The sequence below is a fragment of the Laccaria bicolor genome, genomic scaffold (assembly GCF_000143565.1).
Source record: "Laccaria bicolor S238N-H82 LACBIscaffold_8 genomic scaffold, whole genome shotgun sequence".
Taxonomy (NCBI): Eukaryota; Fungi; Basidiomycota; class Agaricomycetes; order Agaricales; family Hydnangiaceae; genus Laccaria; species Laccaria bicolor.
Window position 1 is genome coordinate 769,239 of NW_001889879.1, and position 19,580 is coordinate 788,818.

A 19,580-nucleotide genomic window follows, 5' to 3' on the forward strand; every position below is an offset into this window, starting at 1 on the left:
CCAGGATTGATGATAATTATCATTACATATTAATATCAATACTTTAATCTGCAATAACTTTGTGAGAGCATTGTTAGGTGTGTGCATAAAGCCTTGTGAAGAGGTAGAATGGTGAGGATGGTGTGTTGTGGTGGGAAATTTGCAGAAGTGTAAGTCCTATGACATGCTTGGTAGAAGTTCCTGCCACACAGTGCAGTAGTTTTTTCACTGCACTTTCAAATTCAGAGATTTTCTGCACCACCTGAGATGAATTGTTCATCCAGAGTTCAGAATGGATTGGTTACTTGACACAAGTCTCTTCTTATGGGAGATGTCACATTGCTGCTGATATTTTGTAACTAGAAGTGAGATGCAGCAGTCTCAGAGCACACTATGGTAACTGGCAGATGTTGGTGACCTGTATATAAACTAGACATGTACTAGATAAATACCACCAAATTGTCTGCTTTTCCCCAATTCATGTTGTTATGGACATTGATGCAAAGATTTCAGCTTATGACTAAACTATTCAACATGTTTGCTTTACATTCAACAAGAGTGAAGGAGTTGAATCCTCTAGTAACACTAGTACAACATTGCAGACAATGCAGAGGTATGGACAAAGGACAATCCTTTGACTGAACTCCTGACTAATTGAGGACCAAGGAAAAGACAAATGGGAAATGGGAGGGAGTTGAATCTCTCTGTTCATGAAAAGAATTTGAAACCTGATGAAGATAACTATGAGCTCACAGGATGATTGACATAAGAAAGCATACATCATTCATAGGAGCCATGAAGAGAATGTGTTATAATTTTTACAAGGCTAAAGTGGATTGTAAGAAAGGGGAATCACATTTTTTTTTGAAATGTTGAAAACTCACAAAGACGGTTATCTAGAGCAATTTTCACAAGTGCAGCTGCAATGTCTCTATGTCCTTCATCCAGCTCCTTGATGGCATCGTGAATGTTATTAATGGCAGCAGATGACTGGAACATGTGGAAAGATTTTTTGATGGGTTCAGCAGACTTGGATGGTTGTTTTTTCCAAATGAAATAAGAATGCTCTGCAATGATGGCTGTGGCTGTATTTGATGAGAGAAAAAGTCACAAAGTATACTGGAAAAGGAAGCATGCATACCAATACACAAAGAGGCACGTCTCTGGAAAGTTGTGTTATCACCAAGCTAAATTAAAAAGATGGTAAGAAGAGTGATTTCAATAAGATACATATTGTAAGAGCTTACAGAACGCCAGTCTACACAATGTAGAGCATTGTATTCCTAGATAATGAAGAGAATGAGTAAATATGAATAATTAGAGTATTATAATTGAAGAAAATAAAAGAAGACAAAGTACATAGGACATCACTTACAGGCTATACAGCAGAACACAGCATTATGAAGGTTTCCAAGATAAAGTCTCTGGACATAAAACTCACAATCTGTATCATTTTGTAGTCAAATGTATACAGAAATGTGCAATGAAAGCTAAAACATACCTAAATATGTTGGTGAAAAGTAAATCAATCAGAGTTCAATTCACAAAGACCACACCAAGCTATCATAAGCATCCCATAGAATAGGCCTATTAAACACCACTTACACGCTGTCCAAATCCCACAGCAAGGGATTGTTAGCATCAAATAGAAAAGACTAGAGGGTAGCTGACTTACATCCTGTTTGAAATCCAGAGTGGCCAATTGTGAGTATGAAGCAAAAACAACTTAGTGGACCCTGACATACAGCCTATTCAAAACCCAAACAATTCCAATGTCACAATCATGCATGAGAAGCCTTCTAGACCCTGACTTACATTCTGTTCAAAGCCCAAACAATTCCATGCTCAGCATCATGCAGAAAAGGCCTCCTGGACCCTGACTTACATTCTGTACAAAGTTCAAACAACTCCATTGTCAGCATCATGCAAGAAAGGCCTGTTGGACCCTGACTTACAAACTGATTAAAACCCAGAGCAGCTCATTCTCAGCATTATGCATAAAATGCCCCCAGAACTCTGACTTACAAACTGTTCAAAACACAAATAATGCCATAATCAGCATCATGCAGAGAAGGCCCTCTACATCCTGACTTACAAACTGTTCAAAACCCAAACAATTCCATTGTCAGCATCATGCAGAAAAGCCCCCTGGACCTTGACTTACAGCCTGTTGAAAACCCAAACAATTCCATTGTCAGCATTGTGCAAAATAAACCTCCTGGACCCTGACTTACCTCCTGTTCAAAACCCAAACAACACCATTGTCAGCATGAAAATGCCCCTTGGACCCTCACTTACATTCTGTTCAAAACACAGATAATTTCATTGTCAGCATCATGCAGAAAAGGCCTCCTAGACCCTGACTTACAGCCTGTTCAAAACCCAAACAATTATATTGTCAGTATGATATATAAAAGGCATTCTGGACCCTGACTTACTTCCTGTTCAGAATACAGAGCAGCCCATTGTCAGCATCATCCAGAAAGCCTTCTGGACACTGACTTACTCTCTGTTCAAAACCCAAACAATTGCATTGTCAGTGTCATGCAAAAAAGGCCTCCTGGGCTCTGACTTACAGCCTGTTGAAAATCCAAACAATGCCAATGTCAGCATCATGCAAAAAGAGTTGCCTAGACTTTGACTTACTTGCTGTTCAAAACCCAAACAATTCTATTGTCAGCATTATGCAGAGAAGGTCTCTCAACCCTGACGTACATTCTGTTCAAAACCCAAACAATGCCAATGTCACCATGATGCAGAAAATGCCTCCTGAACTCTGACTTACATCCTGTTCACAACCCAAACAATTGCATTGTCAGCAGCATACAGAAAGGCTTCCTCCCTGACTTACTTTCTGTTCAAAACACAGAGCATTCTCATTGTCAGCATCATGCAGAAAAGGTCTTCTGAACCCTGACTTACAGCCTGTTCGAAACCAAACAATTCCAATGTTAGCATCATGTAGAAAGGCTTCCCCCTGACTTACTTTCTGTTCAAAACACAGAGCAACTCATTGTCAGCATCATGCAGAAAAGGTCTTCTGAACCCTGACTTACAGCCTGTTCAAAAAACAAACAATTCCATTGTCAGCATCATGCAGAACAGGCCTTCTGGACCCTGACTTACAGCCTGTTCAAAATACAAACAATTCCATTGTCAGCATCATGCTGCAAAGGCCTCCTGGCACCTAACTTACATCCTGTTCAAAATGCAGAACAGCCCGTTATCAGCATCATGCAAAAAAGCCTCATGGGCCCTGACTTACAAACTGTTCAAAACCCAAACAATCCCATTGTCAGCATCATGCAGAAAGGGCTTCCTGGAAACTGACTTACATCCTGTTCCAAATGCAGAGCAGTTCATTGTCAGCATTATGCAGAACAGCCTTCTGGCTCACTGACTTACATACTGTTCATAATCCAAACAATTCCATTATCAGCATCATGCAGAAAAAGGCTTCTGACTCTGACTTACAGCCTGTTCAAAACCAAACAATTCCATTGTCAGCATCATGCAGAAAGAGCTTTCTGGGACCCTGACTTACATCCTGTTCAAAACCCAAACAACTCCATTGTTAGCATCATGCAGAACAGGCCTTCTGGACACTGACTTACAGCCTGTTCAAAATCCAAACAATTCCATTGTCAGCATCATGCAGAAAAGGCCTCCTGGACCTGACTTACATCCTGTTCAAAATGCAGAACAGCCCGTTATTAGCATCATGCAGAAAAGGCCTTCATGGGCCCTGACTTACAAACTGTTCAAAACCCAAACAATCCCATTGTCAGCATCATGCAGAAAAGGCTTCCTGGAAACTGACTTACATCCTGTTCAAAATGCAGACAACTCCATTGTCAGCATTATGCAGAAAAGGGCCTTCTGGATCCTGACTTACAGACTGTTCAAAACCCAAACAATTCCATTGTCAGCATCATGCAGAAAAGGCCTCCTGGCACCTGACTTACATCCTGTTCAAAATGCAGAACAGCCCATTGTCAGCATTATGCAGAAAAGGCCTTCTGGACCCTGTCTTACAAACTGTTCAAAACCCAAACAATCCCATTGTCAGCATCATGCAGAAAGGGCTTCCTGGCATCTGACTTACATCCTGTTCAAAACCCAAAATTCCCATTGTCAGCATCATGCAGAAAAGGCCTTCTGGATCCTGACTTACAGCCTGTTCAAAACCCAGAGCAATTCCATTGTCAGCATCATGCTGGAAAAGTCCTCCTGCACCCTAACTTACATCCTGTTCAAAATCCAAACAACTCCGTTATCAGCATCATGCAGAAAAGCCTCATGGGCCCTGACTTACAAACTGTTCAAAACCCAAACAATCCCATTGTCAGCATCATGCAGCAAAGGCCTCCTGGCATCTGACTTACATCCTGTTCAAAACCCAAACAATTCCCTTGTCAGCATTATGCAGAAAGGGCCTCCTAGACCCTAACTTACTCTCTGTTCAAACACAAACAATTCCATGGTCAGCATCATGCAGAAAAGGCCTGCTAGACTCTGACTTACTTTCTGTTTTAAAACCAAACAATTCCATTGTCACCATCATGCAGAAAAGGCCCCTGCACTGTAACTTACAAGCTGTTCAAAGCACAGAGCAGGCCATTGTCAGCATAATGCAGAACAGGCCTCCTCAACCCTGACTTACATACTGTTCAACAGCCAGACCATTCTGTTGTCAGCATACAGAAAAGGCCTCCTGGACTGACTTACATCCTGTTCAAAACCCAGAATGACCCATCATCATCATATATAGTACAGAACCTGAATTTTACTTACAATATGTTGAAAGTATTCCAATATATTCTTGATTGTAATCATCTGCTTCTCCCTTGTTTTTAACCAATGCCCTTGAGAGTCAAACATAACTCTAATATCACTGATCAGCATCATGTTTCACTATATAATGTCAAAACAAACAACCTTTTCACTGCATATTCCATTGACAGAGACAATTGATTCTGTTGAACTGAAAGAAACAGCTTTAAGATGGCATCATCTGAGAGAACAGCTGCAGTCTTCTTTACAAGCACACTACAGTCACTTCTAGTATTTTGCATATCTGCAATATATGATCAGTTTACTGCATTTGTAAACAATGAATATATTTACCCCGAAGATATATGTGTGTCTTAGGAGGATATTTCTTTGCATATAGCATGTGGCCAAAATCTTTGTGGAAGTTGTTAATTGATTCTTCTCCAGCTTTGCTTGCAGCATCTTCAATGCTCATCCCAGTTTTAACGAGTTTTCCTATTGTTGGAGCATCAAGCAAATCTGCTTTTGTAAACAAGATAATGACAGGAACTGCAAGAATCAAGACAGGCAAAGTCTCAGATTTTTCAGACAAAACCACCCACCTATGCCAGTCCCACACTCATCAAAGAAATCAAGCTCTGCCCTTGTAATTGGCCTTGCTCGATCATTCATTGGAATGCAGTACCTAAGCAAACTATGTTCAGATACATCCAAGCATCATTGCTCAGCCATTCACCATATAGCATGTAACTGTTTCTCCATATGTGTTGCTGTTGACCGGTGCTGTATGAAGCTCTTGACATCATCCAGCTCCAATGTTCTACCTGCTTCAAAGCCACAAGAATCATGAAAGACATATCCTGGGTTGCTGTCAAATATCATTTCATTCTCAATGTTGTGCTCTCCCCGCTATCAGATGTTGAGAAAAAGGTAATAACAAAAGGGCTTCTTGATTACCTTTGCAGTTGGATTCAGCTCAGACAAGTCAATCTGCCAATAGAATCACTGAGTGGCATGGTGTATGTGTAAAACACAAACCTTATGGCCCTGGGGATTGAAGATTTTGGGAAGCTTTGTTGTATTACAAACTCTCTGGAGGATGGTTGTCTTGCCTGCATTGGCTCGGCCAATGATGAGCACACGGAAGCGTTTGACCCTTTTTCGAACATTTTTAGCTCGGATCTTTTGTCTTTCCTGATCAAGATATTGTGCTGGTTGGGTTTTGATATTGAATTGACTCATTTCTTGATCTGCTACTTGCGATGGCGTAGGTTCTAGACAATGGAAGTGGTGGAGATGAGCGCGCACCTTCGAGTCCAATATTGGACTGACTTATTTCTTGATCCGAAGCTTGAGATGGCGTTAGATTTCTAGACAATGGAAGCGGTGGGGATGAGCGCGCACCTTCGATTTCGATATTTGACTGACTCATTTCTTGATCCGGTGCTTGAGATGGCGTTGGCATTAGAGTTCTAGACGGTGGAGATGAGCGCGCACCTTCGATCTCAATATTGGATTGACACACTTCCTTAGTCGGTCCTTAAGATGGCGTTACAGTTCTATATAACGGAAGCGGTGGACAGGCGGTGGATATGAGTGCGTACCTTCGAATTCCACTTCTGGTGCTTCTAATGCTGTCTGGGTTTTGGCCTTCCAAAAACGTAGCCTTTTCCCCCACATTTTCTCTGATGACGAGGGATGTGATAGTGGAAACGAAAGCCAAGATGCAGCCATCTATTGTTTGGTTTGTAGTGCGTAACATAACATGTCAGCCACACGCTGAACGTGTGGGTTGTTGATCATTTTCCACAGCCTTCGTTGTCTTTGCCCCATTCTCTCCCTTTGCTTGCCCCCAACTGATCATGGATCTCCTCGGCATGCTTCTGTCTAATCAAATTCTAGCGGCTGACGGTGCGAAATGTCGAAATTGGACGATGGAAGATGAGATGCTAAATGTAAGCAATCACATTTGAGACAACCGGCACTCCTACAGGCTACCGCCCCTTCCCCCAGACTCTAGAACCCTTCAGCAACCAACATAGCGAGAAAAACAACCCTCCTCGAAATCGCTACTCACGTACCCAACCTATCGACGCGTCGGCCCACACACACCCTGCCGTTGCACCGTACAGCTGTAGCCTTGAAGGGACATGTGAATGAACCCAGATGGATAGCAACGACGCCAAATGGAAAATAGCCCGCAGTCACAAAGAACCACACAAGATTTGAACGAAGAATCTGAAGTCTGCTTCTGTACAGGGATGGATCGCTTGTCAAGAATCTGGATTCAACGGAACGGGTGCCACGGATAGCAGGATACCACGAGTTGGGAAATGTTCCCCGTATGTCGGGACGAGAAGAGTTTTGCGATGCAGAGCATTCCATGATGCGATCTGCCTTGCCGAAGAGATTGCGAAACGGACCATTGTAGCCGACACTATTTTCCTCTCGTGGTGCTGTCCCGTTATCGCTGGTTTTGTACAGTCGAACTCCCTCATCAAGTTGAATTAATCGCGGAAACGCCTCAAGAAACTCGCGACGCCGCCTATGGTTGTTAGTACCGACGTGTATGGTGAATTGCCTTTTCTCCCTCGCCTCTTGTACGATTAACCCTCCCCCTTATACAGACATATGCGACGTCGGCGTCCGAGCAACAACAGCATTCCTCTCCCTCTTTCTCTCCGTCTCCGTCTTCCTCTCCTCCTTTTCCCTCCCCTTCTCTGCCTCCCCCTTCTTCCTACCCCTTCCACTTCCCTTCCTCGTTCCATCCCTTTTCCCTCTCTCTTCCTCATTCACTTTACCTCACCCTCCTTACTCTTTCACCTTTCCTTCTTTCCCCCTCTTTCCCTTTCCCCCTCCTTTTTCTTTCTCTTGTTTCCCTTTTACCTTCCCTTTACTAACGCGCGGACCCCCAGTCCAACTAGTAGCCATATTCACATGGTTCTCCCTACTCTTCACCTTCATTGTTTCTTCTTCTCAAAGCGGACAAAGTAGCCCGTGCCGAGGCGACTGCTAATGCTATAAGGAGACGGATATGAGTCTTGGGAGGGTCGAGGTTGGAATATTGGTGCTCGCGGTTGGCGTTGGCGTCTGAGTTTGTGGTTGGCGGGGTTATCGCGTACGCGGTTGGTTCTCGGCCCCCACCTCTCTTCCTCCGTCAATAATGACTTTCTAGATCTCTTCCTCTTTCGAGGTATGGGCCCTCTGGATCCTGCACGTTCTTCCCCTCCGCCTGGCAGCGTCCTTGTTTCCTGCAAAGATCGCGAGGGTCACACGACATTGAACAACTGAAACTACTTTCAGGTTTGACTATATAATCCTACAAGAAGTCAAAAGTTCGTGTCGTTCCAACATGAAAAAGTTTGTTTAAGATTTGGCGTCCTCTGGCCTCTCGTTGGATGAGTCTCAGAAATTCGGATGAGCATCGATGAGAGCTGCCCTGGCGACGAGGTTGCGAAATGACACCCTCAGGTACGAACGCCGTCTTCCTCATCCTCTCTTCTATCTTCAACCCCAAACCCTTGCCTGTGCAACTGTATGTGAGTCTTCTCATTAAGCAAGCCGATTGAATGATGAAAACTTTGCCCAAGTGTTGTTACAATATGTAACTTGAAACCAATTTATTGCCGAGAGCTTGAAGTACAGGGTTGAATGTGGATGTTCAGATGACATTGCCCTACACTTTCATCATCCCCTCACCACTTACTCGCTTCGATATCCACTATTCTCCCCTTCTATTCTTCCCCCTCCTCCTGTTGTCGTTGTATATCATGATATAACATCTTTACTTATGCGGTTTCCTTGTTTCTTCCGAACAATTCTATCCTTAATAATGAGTATGTGTTCATCAACTTCCGACCTTAATCATACTCACCAATCTTCCTGTTCCCTGCCACACGTTGGCAGCATTCCTAAGCATCTTTGATGGCCGGCCGACGTCAGCATTTATTCGTTTTCTATGGGCTCGTTCAGCCACACAGAGAGAACCCTATTTTCAGTGTTTTGGGACCAGGAAAAGACAAATATAAGCCGGCTCTGAGAAATATGGGGAAAACTTAAACCGTTCAAAGGGCGTTTGCTGACAGGTAAAAGGTACACAATCAAATCAAATCAATTGCCCCCGACGACGCAGAAGTGCTCACAACGTTACGAGGTCTCAATTCAAAGCTCGCTCCCTCCGACTCCCTAATGTGCGCACCCGATTTCTAGGACCTATAAGAGGGATAAAACTATTGAGAAACCCCCTTTCCGCAGAAACCCCCACTGAAAATCTTTGCTTCTTTGGAAACCCGGTTTCTCTTCGGTCAAGGTCCGGCAGTCACATGATCTGTGGCCGCTTCAATTATCCATTGATCACGGGACCGTCTGACCCCCGAAGAGTCGGCTACTAGCCTTGAGGCTGGTAGCCTGGGAACGATCACCGCATCATTCGGCAAAGCCCGTCAGCTCATCAGAGACTCCGCTCTACACAAGTCTACACAGCAACTTACGTAGATTTTTTGTCGCGACAACCTACATCTCAAAAAAAAATGCCATGAATTTCGAAAACAGGGATACTTTCAAATTTCAAACGACTGTTGTGAAAGATACCTCAATTTTTTCTATAAATGACACGGAGTGACGGAATCAACACCACCAAACAGTTACCAAATAGAATGTTAGAACTTAGCGCTGTATACGCTTTATGATACGCATTTTGTGGCGACGGTAACGGATTCCACGAGGAATAACTTTACATTGTTCTAATACAAATGGATAGTGAAAGGTATAAAGAAGAACTTACAAAGTCAAGCTAAGCATCAACCAATCAACAACCAATAACCACAAAACTAGCAAGTAACAAGTCCAGCACCCAACTTAAGCATGATGCATGATGTGTTATATGTGTCTAATGCATTCAATGACTCTTCATATATGTGGAACTGAATGTTTGCGAGCAGTGTGATAATTACAAGAGGCTCGGAAACGAGACGCGACATGATACATTAACGCGACGGACCCTTCACTACGTCACGTTCAGCTATGGCCGCACGTGAGGGCATCAGCGGCGTTTTCCGAGGGAGCGTCCAGGCTTGTAGCACTGAGGCAGAGCTTCGCATCCACTGGGGTAGACCGTTCTACGTAGACCGATGGTGGACTCGGCCTTTTCCGACTTTCCACCAACTTCATATAAACAGCTCATCGATCCCTGACCGTGTTATCTAGACACGTCCCTGAACCCGCCCACCTTCGTCGCGCCTTCGCCCGCCCGAAGGCCCGCCCCTCTTTGTTGCACCCTGGTCCGCCTTTTGCCACCCATCCTCGTAATAGGATGCTAGCGGCGGACCTAACAGGGCCATTCAAAAATGAGCGCACTGGCTCGAAGCTCGAGGTGTAGCAAGAGCCATCAGCTTATATAACATAGATTTAACTTTAAGTGTCCGCTCAGGGCGGTTTCTTCATCGTTGTTCGCTACTCGCCGTTTCCAACGATGAGCTCGAGTAAATCTTTTCTTTGTGGCTTTAATTTGACGCACTCTTCAGTAACTCATAGCTAGAACTCAAATATAATGTTTCCTCAATTTCTTTTAACGGTGAAAGCTTTGTAATTGACTTAAAGATGCCCTACTAGTTTGGGGCCGACGACGCCAAACATCGTTTGGCGTCGTCGCGTACAACGCGGGAGAATACCGGAGAATTTCGGGGTGTGTCAAATCAGGGTTTAGTTAACATGAGAGAGCTGGACCCTGGTGCCTGTGCCTTCTCTGTGGACTCTGTAGACTGGTCTACCCCAGTGGCTGACATGCCCTCCACTGAGGCTCGTGGCCAGGTCAGCGGACGGTCCGACATTCTGTTGATCACAACACGTCTTGAACACGTCCGTCGTCAACGTCTCTACATACAGCCGGCGTCAAACGTTCTTTTGCTGCCCCATGCCCACACATCCAGCAACCATGTTGGACACACACATCTTGCCAGAATACTACCCACTACGCACAAAGGAGATCAATGATTCCAGTAAGGATTTCGTCAACCGCTTTGTGTTCAAAACGAAATCAAACTTACTACTTTTCATAGCTTATCTTTTGAACAAAATCACGCAGCGATAGATTCAATTGTACGCAAAACCTTTGATCCCAATAGAGCCCCATAACGTGTGTTATAACGCACTGACAGAAACGTTTCATCTAAATACCACAGCTCGACGTGTACTGCCCCCCAATACGGACAGCACAACTAGATCTGCGGCAATCCTAGTACTCTTCTACGGAGGCTGGCGCGTTACTGGATCCCGCTCCTCGCCCCCCTCCAACCTCGTATACAACAACCTTTGGACTTACTTCGCGAAGCATCCTTACTGTCATACCCGATTACTGTCTCGTCCCAGTCATCACTTACTTTCAAGGACCCGAGGATGTGCGTGTCGCGCTCGATTGGGTTGTTTAGCATTTCGCTTCTCTTGTGGATGACAAGTCCACCCATACGTTCATCCTCGCTCACTCGGCGCACGGGAACGCACCTCTTGGTGTACCTCCTCACCAACTTGTTCACATCATCCATCCCCTGCGGCGCACATCATACAAGACGTTGCATTCATGGGTGTACTGTTTGAGATGCCCCTCTCAAGCTAGGTTTTATACCGTTGCCGAGACGTATTGCTGGGACTGAAAGACAATATCTCAAAACGCGACCGTGTCTCGTTTGGTGACACGGTCTCGTGTTCAATCACCTCAAGGATGTCCCTCGTTTGTGCTAGTCAACCGCTGCGGTCTGCCTTGGGATTATGCGTGGGGGGATCATGGATTAATTTGTTACGTTCAGTTACGGCCATATCTGTGTTAGGCGATGATGAGTCAATGGCTCACTATTTTGTTTATCTGCTTACTGAATTCTCTGCACATCCCAAGAAGGTTCTCGAGCTGTTCCTGGGTCTGAACAGCCGTAAGCGGGGGGCGCATGCCGGCTTGCGCCCCATGATAGAGTTTGCGTGCTGATACCGTCTGTATTGGTTTTGGCTGGGTTGTAGGGCTCCTCCTGGACTCGAAAGGGTCAGATAGAAGGGAGGCTGATGCGATGATTGTGGTTTCGGGGCAGGTTAAAGTGGATCTTGTTTGCGAGGGTAGCAGTTGGTATGTTTTGTCTACCAACGTCGTTATTTTTATACACCACCTGGACTCGCATCTAGTGGGTTTGAACAACGGCACCACCTGCAGGATGCTGCCTTCCCGGAACACTTGATACTTGGCCCATAGTGAGAGCTGTTGAAATTTCATGGAAGAGTGTGGATTGCTGCTGCTGTTCAATTTAACTTCCCCCGGCTATCCAAATCCCAATCCTCTCCCCACTCTTGTCCCTGTTCAGCTTCCAGCTCGTCCAACTCTACACCCCATCCCCCCTTCTGAGCTCGCTGCCGATCTCACGAGAATATCGAAGTGTGCGAGCGCGAGATCAACAAGTGATCAGTAACGCAATGATGTAAGCCGCCCACTCAGCCGGAGTATGGCCGGAAGTTTAAATACGCAAAAGTCAGGGATTTCTCTAATTGCCTCGGAAACCCGGGGGGTTTCCGCGGAAAGGGGGTTTCTCAATAGTTTTATCCCTATAAGAGCATCCCGTGTCTCGAATTCGTGATGAGTAATTTCGAGCATTGCCGCATTGTACGGGTTGGTGGGTGCTCGATAAGAGCAGATTTCTAATAGCGTGGTCATCCTTGAGTGATTTTTAGTCGTTAGAACACAGAGAGTCGAGGAATAGGTGTGCTATACCTTTCCAACCCACCCCGACGCAAAAGTTTGATGCGATGATCGTCACCGACAATCAGAGATACCTGTCTTGGGTGGCGTATGTAAGTCAAGCGAGATACGTCAAAATGAAAAGACCTTACCACAAGAACCCTGCCCAAGACATATTATTGGTTCCAAGGTTGCCATGTAACGGCGGAAGCGAGCGGCGAGCTGCATCTAGGTGAGCAAAGGGATTACGTCGTCAACGGATGTGAGGAGATGCCAAGCACGAAACTCACCATAAATGGCGTCAAACCTTGACCAGGCTTCATACAGAAGTCTTCGTAAGGTTATGACCTTCCAAGAGACATTTCTACAGCCAACAACGTGGGGATTCTCGTACTACACCCATTACTGAGAACCAGATGTTACAGTGGCAGCTGAATCACTGAATACCTCGTCGAGCATTAGGCAAGTTGAGTCTTCCCAGATACAACCTCCCAGCCAAATCCGAAGCTCTTATCATCTTTGACAATCTGGGTAATTTCTTGTGGGTGCACGAGCCGTCAAAAACACGGTGTGCAACTCACCTTCTAACCGGCCCACGAAGTAGCCTACATCTTTCAATTTCCTTGTCAGAGGTTGCGATGTTTGAGGAAGCTCGGTCAGAAACGTGTTGACAAGCAAAGAGGTAGTGACTCCGATGAGAGTGTGAAGTGTGAAGCGACGCCGTGACCAATTTGACGACACAAGACGATCATCCACAAGTTTTGAGCTACGTTCAGTTGACCACCTCCCCGTGAGGCCCTATGAGGTGGGTCTTCTTCGAATTCTCTTCAACCAACCCATTAAATTGATTTTCATGACGAACACTCGCAACTTAGGTACTACAATATTAACTAGATACCAGTATGGCAGATGATGAGCCAAAGAACGCAAGCTGGGGTTTCACTACCTCGTTCAGGACGAGCCGAGGGGGAGGCTAGAGGATTCACGAAACCTTGGGGATGGTTCTCACCGAGATCGTGAGTTGCGCCATGCTTGTTCTCCAGGCGAAGATACGTATCTGGAGTTCAGTTTGAAGACTCGTTGAATCACTTTCCATTTGTACGCGAACCAAGGTTATTGCTATTCCGTGGAAGAGTGCGGGGCGCCTCTTACGACTGTCATGACTTCGAACCCTTTACTCCAGCGGATGGGAATCTCCATCGTGTGGTGTTGGCACAGGGAATCACCCGTTTCGCGGAACATCCGCGCTCGGACCTACGTCTTGCAGAATCTCTCAGGGGGAGGTCGACGAACTTTCCATGAGGCTCGTCATCTACAATCAATGCTTGTTTTTCGAGTAATGCCAATGCCAACGCGGCTGATTTTGTCGCGAAACACATTCTCCTGCGCCGTGGAAGCTCGTCGTGTCACGTTGCAGAAAGACGCCTAGTGGTTGGATTTCGATGCCTCGGAGGGGAGGGAATGGGAACGGCGCGACCTGACAATACGTTCAACCGGTTTGCTTTGAAAGTAAGCCTCGTTATTGGCTTTATTGTGTAGGTACTCACCTACCATATATAGGTCTCGGCTCCTATTCCCACTCAATGCGTGCACTCTTTTTTCTTGGGTTGGTGGTATGGGTCAAACCTCTGGTCAACATGTTAAAGAAAGCTTCTGCTCATTTTGGCCAGAACGAGTGCTGGCACCTGGAACATCGACTTCTAGCACTGCAACGCCATTCGCGGGCACGAACCACGTCGACGCGCATCTTCCTGACAACTTGGGAACATTGTCCTCCAGGTGAGACGGGGCGACACGTCAAATTTCTATCTACTGACCATTCGTTATGCCTACATAGCATTTGTTTCCATTCAAGTCGCAATTTTACCTTCTTCTTTTAACCCAGAAGCACGTTCGCAACCGAGGGCTTCGATTTCATATCTAGGGGTTGGCGCCGCACAAATTTGTAACACGCTATCACGAGTAATCTCATCCCTCACAAAGTCAATGCACGCCGTAGGTTGTGGAGACCGGAGGAGGAGCACACATCGTTCCGATGAACTGTAAAAGTTTGACACTACTACTTCTTTCATCTGTAACCCGTTCCTCTCCGTAAGTACGTTTTCTGATATTCCCATTTTCTCTCGCCTCTAACATAAGTTGTACCCAGATTATCAACTAGCCGCGACATAGCCTGGCCGCAACCGAAAGACCTTGGCGTGCGCTGGCACAATCGTGGACAAAGTTGGCTACTCTGTAGAACTTCCAACTATCATGCGATGCCGTTCCTAAGCACTGACCTCCGCCAGCATGGCGGAAGTCATAGGACACACCCTGTACTCACTTCGATGCCCAATTCACCCTTTGTTATTTTCCGCGGACGCTTCTCGAGGCGATCCCCACCTCAACCCCCCTTTTAAAGACGGTCGTGAACAACTTCTGATGACACCACTAACCTTCTGTTCTGCTGTGAATCTAAGGCAGAGGCATCTACGAGTTCAATGTTGCGTATTCCTCGCTTTTCATTTCAATGGACTCAATAGCAACCAGCTACTGCTCAAGCGCTCGCAGGTGATACCGTCACATCCTCTGACAGTGACACGGAGACCTTATCAGACACCATCACTTGAAACGAGGCTAAAATTTCTATTTCAGTCGGTCTTCCCATGCCTGCCGTTTAAAGCGTGTTCTGAGCGCTAAGCACCTCCCTTTCACCAAAACCACCATGTCTATCGCGAGGGGTAGCTCAACGGGAAGCCCCAGAATTGAGATTACAGGTAACCTCTCAGATTTTTGCCGCAAGTCAAACATCTGACACCCATTGACAAGAAATCCGCGTTTCATCCCAGCACATCCTCAAATCGGTCCAGCTTTCGATTGGATCGTTCGAGCAGGAATCACCCTGTCTCCTGAACGCAAAGACCCACAACTTTGAGTTGTCATCCCCCTGGTGAGCCGATGATCATGTGTAGCATTGGACGACAAACCCAGTCAAAGCAGTCAACTTTCGCCTTCAAAGCCCCTCTATCTGCAAGTCCGATTCCGCGGATTGTTTCGTGTTGCGTCGAAGAACAAGATACCTCTTCATGAACTGCTAAGCAAGGTTGGACCCCACTCCTCCGGAAATCAAGGCAAGTGCCTCCCTTCTGCAATCGCTCTTGTCTTGCTGATGCAGGACTTTCTACTCTAGAATGGTCAAAATCATTTGACAACTTCAATGTCGTCCTGAAGTTTAGCCAATACGCAGGGGTGTGTGCACGTCTTTCTCAAACACAAAGCATCCGCCTAATGCTGGTGCGATCAATCTTAGAATGCTTCGACCGATGCGGAATCCTCGACGGGTGGCGACCTGCAACCAACAACGGATGTGTTATTCAAGTTGGTCGAACGGTCAGTCTGCTCAATCCCTGACCTCTGTGGCTTACCTTACTGCTAGGTTCCGAGTCCTGGTCATCGGCAACGTAGTTCTCTCATGCCTCTACCCTCAGGTACTAACCCACAGTTTGTTTCCACAGAGTGGTGTAGGGAAATCATCCCTTATCAACGAATGCTTCGGAGTCACGGAAGCTGTGAGGCCACTTTCCCGCCCTATTGAAATCCGCTCCTGAAGCCTATACTTCTCCAGAGCGTGTCTCACGCAAATGCTGGCATATCAGATATCGGTACTGCAATTATAGCAAAGGAAAACGGAAGGTTTGTTCTGCACGACAGTCAGGGCTTTGAGCATGGGGAGGATGACAACTTCAAGAAAGTCATCGATTTCTTGAAAGCTCGGAAGGACATGCCCAATGTGAGGGATCAGGTACATGCTGTCTGGTATGGTTACCGCTCCTCGATCACCTGAGTGAACAAGATGATGAAGGTGTTGCGCAGGCTTTGTTTCCAAGTGTCCTTGTCTGAAGGTGACCGTTTGTTCGAGGCTGGGGTGGAGGAGTTATTCCGCATGAAGTCCAACGGAGACCTTGGCCCTGGTAGGTTCTTGGTGTCCCCTGATCGACGATGGCTCACTGTTTATTTTAGTTCCTGTGATCACCGTTTTTACCAAATATGATAACTTGGTAGAACAGATTGAATTTGGTAACAATCTAGAGTTCCACAAACGCAACAAACATTTGGATCGGGAAACCCGAAATGCACGTCTTGCTGAGGAGACAAGTGCAAAGTTTGAAGAATTGTGTCTTGGTCCCTTCAAAAACGCCATTAATAAAGACATTCCGCACGTCGCCGTTTCAAGTAAGTTACAAGGAGATTTCTTGGGCTTGTACTTATACTTGCCAACACAGCCAATAAAGAATATCAAGATACCAGAAAGATGTTGAACGAGCTTGTCCGTCTCACTGCTGACTGTGTTAAAAACTCCCTGGCGGTTGACGCCGAGGATGTTGCGCTGGTGTCCGCCATCGCCCAACGCGTGAATCTGGCTGTGAAGATTGATGCGGTGATTGCGTGAGCATTCAAACACTTGTCTTGTTAATGTCGTGCTGACGCCTATGTCAAGAGTTGGGAAGAAACGTATGAGTTTTTCGGTGTGCCCCTCGGTGAAATTTCAACTAATCTACCCTTTCTTCGTCAGGTTATTGGATGGGTCTCGCGGCTAGCGTGAATTTTCCGGGAAAGACTATAGAAGCGTGTCTACAGGTTCTACACACCGATATCGTTCGAGTGTGTAATATTCAGGATCCTTGCGGGGTAAATACTTGAATTTCGAGCCCTCTCCCCGCACTTACGGCAGTTGTGCTGTCAGTACCTGGAAAGCAAGGAACTGAAAACGCTAATGACCGCACTTGTTGGGAATCAATGTGACGAGCTCCGAAATCCCAACACAACCTTGTAAGTCAGTTGTGTCGACCTTGCCGCCTTATTTCTTACAAGCCGTCAGTGCTTATGCTAAGTCACTGCATAGTGCCTTGATGGCCATTTTGGATTCACTTCCACATGCCGCTCCAATCGTGGTTCCCATCGTTGCGACTTTCGTCCTTGTGAAATGGGTTTACGACGTGTACGAGCAATCGTATGTCTTCCTCGCTATGCAATGTCAAAACACTAAACGGGAAAAACTCAGGGCCCTCATGTTACAACGTTTAATGGCGTACATCGTTGACTTCACAATTATTATGCAAGTAATTTTCGGCCTCGTGGTGAACGCCCGTTTGCGCCTTTCCCGCCGCCTGATCAAGCTCGTCCTCAACACGTACAATATTTCAGAGGAAAAGCGCACAGTTCATAAGGAGATCAAGGAACATGTGAAGCTGGCAGGCCGCTTTGACCGGGATGCAGCTCTGGCGAAGATCATCCAATTGATCAAGGAGTACCAAATGAAACCCGAGAACATGGAGGAGTTACAAGCTAAGAGGTTCGAGAACAATGACGACGAGGATTGGGGCGTGTGCGAAGCGTGACTTTATCATTCGGTTCCCTGTGTGCTTTGTTGTCCGGATGCAAGTGTTATAATCCGAACACAACCAAACCGCAAAGCTGATGGGTTGACGAAAGATTACAAGTATGCCCTCCTGGGCATTGGTATAGGACTAAGAGCTGGCGAGATGATTAAATGGAGGACATACGCGAAAGGCAGTAACGCGACTTACTTTCAAACGGCAACGGCATGCGAGATTTACTTGAAGAGCCCCTCCAATCCAATATATCTTGTGGAACAAGAGGGATTTTACTATTCGAGAGTGTGGTTCTATTCATTTTTACTACAATAAGCACGAGCATGATAAAATTTCAAGCTTTGGGGACGTCCCTGGGCTCATCTACACCATTATCAACCCCCCCCATCACAAGTTGTAGCTTGTCCATGTCCTCAGTTTTCATCTGGTGGTCCTTGATCAGTTGAAGCGTCTTTGCGAGTGCTGCATCCCGGTTAGCGCGACCTGCAGACTTCACATGATCCCTAATTTCATTGTGGACTTGAACTCTTTCTACTGAATTGTTGGATGTGGCAAAGGCGAGCTTGATCAGGCGACGGGAAAGACGCAGTTGGGCGTTGACCACGAGGCCAAAGATGACTTGCATGATGGTGGTGAAATCAACGATGTACGCCATGTAACGCGGATTTCTGGCACGCGTAAGCTAGATGTTCAGCTACAGCAGTGGCAAAACTCTGGGAGGACTTACCAAAAATCTCGATGCTGGAGGAGCTCCCACTCCCGGAGGAAGACATGGTGGTTATCAGTGAGAGCGGAGAGATTAGCGCTCAGAGCGTTTCAAATGGCAGGTCTGGGAACATGTCAAGTGCCATGACCTAGCCTCATTGCCAGCCGGATCAGAAAGATGGGGGATGAGGCGCTCAACGTCAGGACCAGTTGTGTTGAATCTCTATAGTATAGTGAACTTCGATTTTTGCTCACACGCAAGCCAGCACTAGGGCGAGAATTACGAAGCGTCGTTTATTGGTCGTCCACCTGCCACCAGGACTTCACTGACATGCTAAGTGCCAGTAAGTAGCCAAGGTCAGCATGAATGGTTGCATTATTCAAACAACAAATCACCTTTGATAGCGTCGTGATTGAGCTGGCAGTGAGTTCGGCGAGTAATTGTTGTGGTCGAGTTCAACCCGCATGATGACGATCATTGACCAAAGTCACTTGCCTCTTGCCACCAACAATCATAACCCACGTATCTCATTCTCCATGCTTCGCTCGTCGTTGAGAAAATCTCCAGCAATCTCCTGACGATGTTTGAAAGGCCCTGCTCTGATTTCCGTGGAAAGAACTCAGCCCAGAAACCAAGGGCAGGGTCCGCTCCGAGTTTAAAAGCAAATTTTACCCACAACCTAGTGGGCGGACGACGAGGCTTAGGAAAGTTCGCGTACGGCCCACCACTACTCATATGCGACAGGCCTACTCAGCGTAGCTGCTAACCGAGGGAGCAAGCAGTATGTCTTCGTCCAGGAATTCAATTGATTGAAAATACTTAATATTCCTCTCAGTCTTGTCTCAGTCGTCTTCCTGCTCCCCTTGCCAAGTTATGAGACTATTTAAATGTTGAAGGACGACTTGTGTTCTCACTTGTCCCCTCGCGTTACGTGGCCGTTAGACTTTCATCGGTGCCAGGGGGGGGGGTTAGAAAGGTGAGGTACTTGCTCAATCGTCCTTGAACACACGTGGTGAATTTACCAGAACGTTTTATTCAG

General features: G+C 46.2%; 5 protein-coding genes across 5 annotated transcripts; 2 read left to right on the forward strand and 3 right to left on the reverse strand.

Moving 5' to 3' along the window:
• Positions 1 to 797: 797 nt before the first annotated feature.
• LACBIDRAFT_325699 (uncharacterized protein) lies at positions 798 to 7,137 on the reverse strand (the record flags this gene model as incomplete). The annotated part of the gene is made up of 64 exons (XM_001879448.1): positions 798 to 805; positions 864 to 1,064; positions 1,121 to 1,142; positions 1,227 to 1,262; positions 1,355 to 1,357; positions 1,421 to 1,423; positions 1,585 to 1,587; positions 1,655 to 1,657; positions 1,725 to 1,727; positions 1,795 to 1,797; positions 1,865 to 1,867; positions 1,935 to 1,937; positions 2,005 to 2,007; positions 2,075 to 2,077; positions 2,144 to 2,146; positions 2,214 to 2,216; positions 2,278 to 2,280; positions 2,348 to 2,350; positions 2,418 to 2,420; positions 2,486 to 2,488; positions 2,556 to 2,558; positions 2,626 to 2,628; positions 2,695 to 2,697; positions 2,765 to 2,767; positions 2,831 to 2,833; positions 2,902 to 2,904; positions 2,966 to 2,968; positions 3,036 to 3,038; positions 3,106 to 3,108; positions 3,176 to 3,178; positions 3,245 to 3,247; positions 3,315 to 3,317; positions 3,385 to 3,387; positions 3,454 to 3,456; positions 3,524 to 3,526; positions 3,594 to 3,596; positions 3,663 to 3,665; positions 3,734 to 3,736; positions 3,804 to 3,806; positions 3,875 to 3,877; positions 3,945 to 3,947; positions 4,015 to 4,017; positions 4,085 to 4,087; positions 4,154 to 4,156; positions 4,226 to 4,228; positions 4,295 to 4,297; positions 4,365 to 4,367; positions 4,435 to 4,437; positions 4,504 to 4,506; positions 4,573 to 4,575; positions 4,643 to 4,645; positions 4,708 to 4,710; positions 4,774 to 4,873; positions 4,918 to 5,056; positions 5,107 to 5,301; positions 5,355 to 5,437; positions 5,489 to 5,661; positions 5,710 to 5,742; positions 5,791 to 6,026; positions 6,061 to 6,102; positions 6,157 to 6,224; positions 6,357 to 6,486; positions 6,663 to 6,701; positions 6,834 to 7,137. 64 exons carry the CDS (start codon positions 7,135 to 7,137, stop codon positions 798 to 800), a joined length of 1,953 nt encoding a protein of 650 aa, XP_001879483.1.
• Positions 7,138 to 9,177: 2,040 nt separating this feature from the next.
• LACBIDRAFT_325700 (uncharacterized protein) lies at positions 9,178 to 11,689 on the reverse strand (the record flags this gene model as incomplete). The annotated part of the gene is made up of 8 exons (XM_001879449.1): positions 9,178 to 9,216; positions 9,243 to 9,264; positions 9,536 to 9,544; positions 9,785 to 9,854; positions 9,980 to 10,078; positions 10,729 to 10,767; positions 11,072 to 11,294; positions 11,597 to 11,689. The coding sequence occupies 8 exons, from the start codon at positions 11,687 to 11,689 to the stop codon at positions 9,178 to 9,180; spliced, it is 594 nt and encodes a 197-aa protein (XP_001879484.1).
• Positions 11,690 to 14,046: 2,357 nt separating this feature from the next.
• Positions 14,047 to 14,509, forward strand: LACBIDRAFT_318081 (uncharacterized protein; the record flags this gene model as incomplete). Its single annotated transcript, XM_001879194.1, has 2 exons — positions 14,047 to 14,242; positions 14,301 to 14,509. The coding sequence occupies 2 exons, from the start codon at positions 14,047 to 14,049 to the stop codon at positions 14,507 to 14,509; spliced, it is 405 nt and encodes a 134-aa protein (XP_001879229.1).
• Positions 14,510 to 15,167: 658 nt separating this feature from the next.
• LACBIDRAFT_325701 (uncharacterized protein) lies at positions 15,168 to 17,841 on the forward strand (the record flags this gene model as incomplete). The annotated part of the gene is made up of 14 exons (XM_001879195.1): positions 15,168 to 15,219; positions 15,272 to 15,392; positions 15,415 to 15,476; positions 15,618 to 15,691; positions 15,753 to 15,832; positions 15,879 to 16,011; positions 16,068 to 16,258; positions 16,316 to 16,413; positions 16,505 to 16,675; positions 16,726 to 16,888; positions 16,943 to 16,968; positions 17,016 to 17,104; positions 17,175 to 17,272; positions 17,346 to 17,841. The coding sequence occupies 14 exons, from the start codon at positions 15,168 to 15,170 to the stop codon at positions 17,839 to 17,841; spliced, it is 1,854 nt and encodes a 617-aa protein (XP_001879230.1).
• A 328-nt stretch (positions 17,842 to 18,169) lies between these two features.
• LACBIDRAFT_325702 (uncharacterized protein) lies at positions 18,170 to 18,608 on the reverse strand (the record flags this gene model as incomplete). The annotated part of the gene is made up of 2 exons (XM_001879450.1): positions 18,170 to 18,453; positions 18,563 to 18,608. 2 exons carry the CDS (start codon positions 18,606 to 18,608, stop codon positions 18,170 to 18,172), a joined length of 330 nt encoding a protein of 109 aa, XP_001879485.1.
• Positions 18,609 to 19,580: the final 972 nt, after the last annotated feature.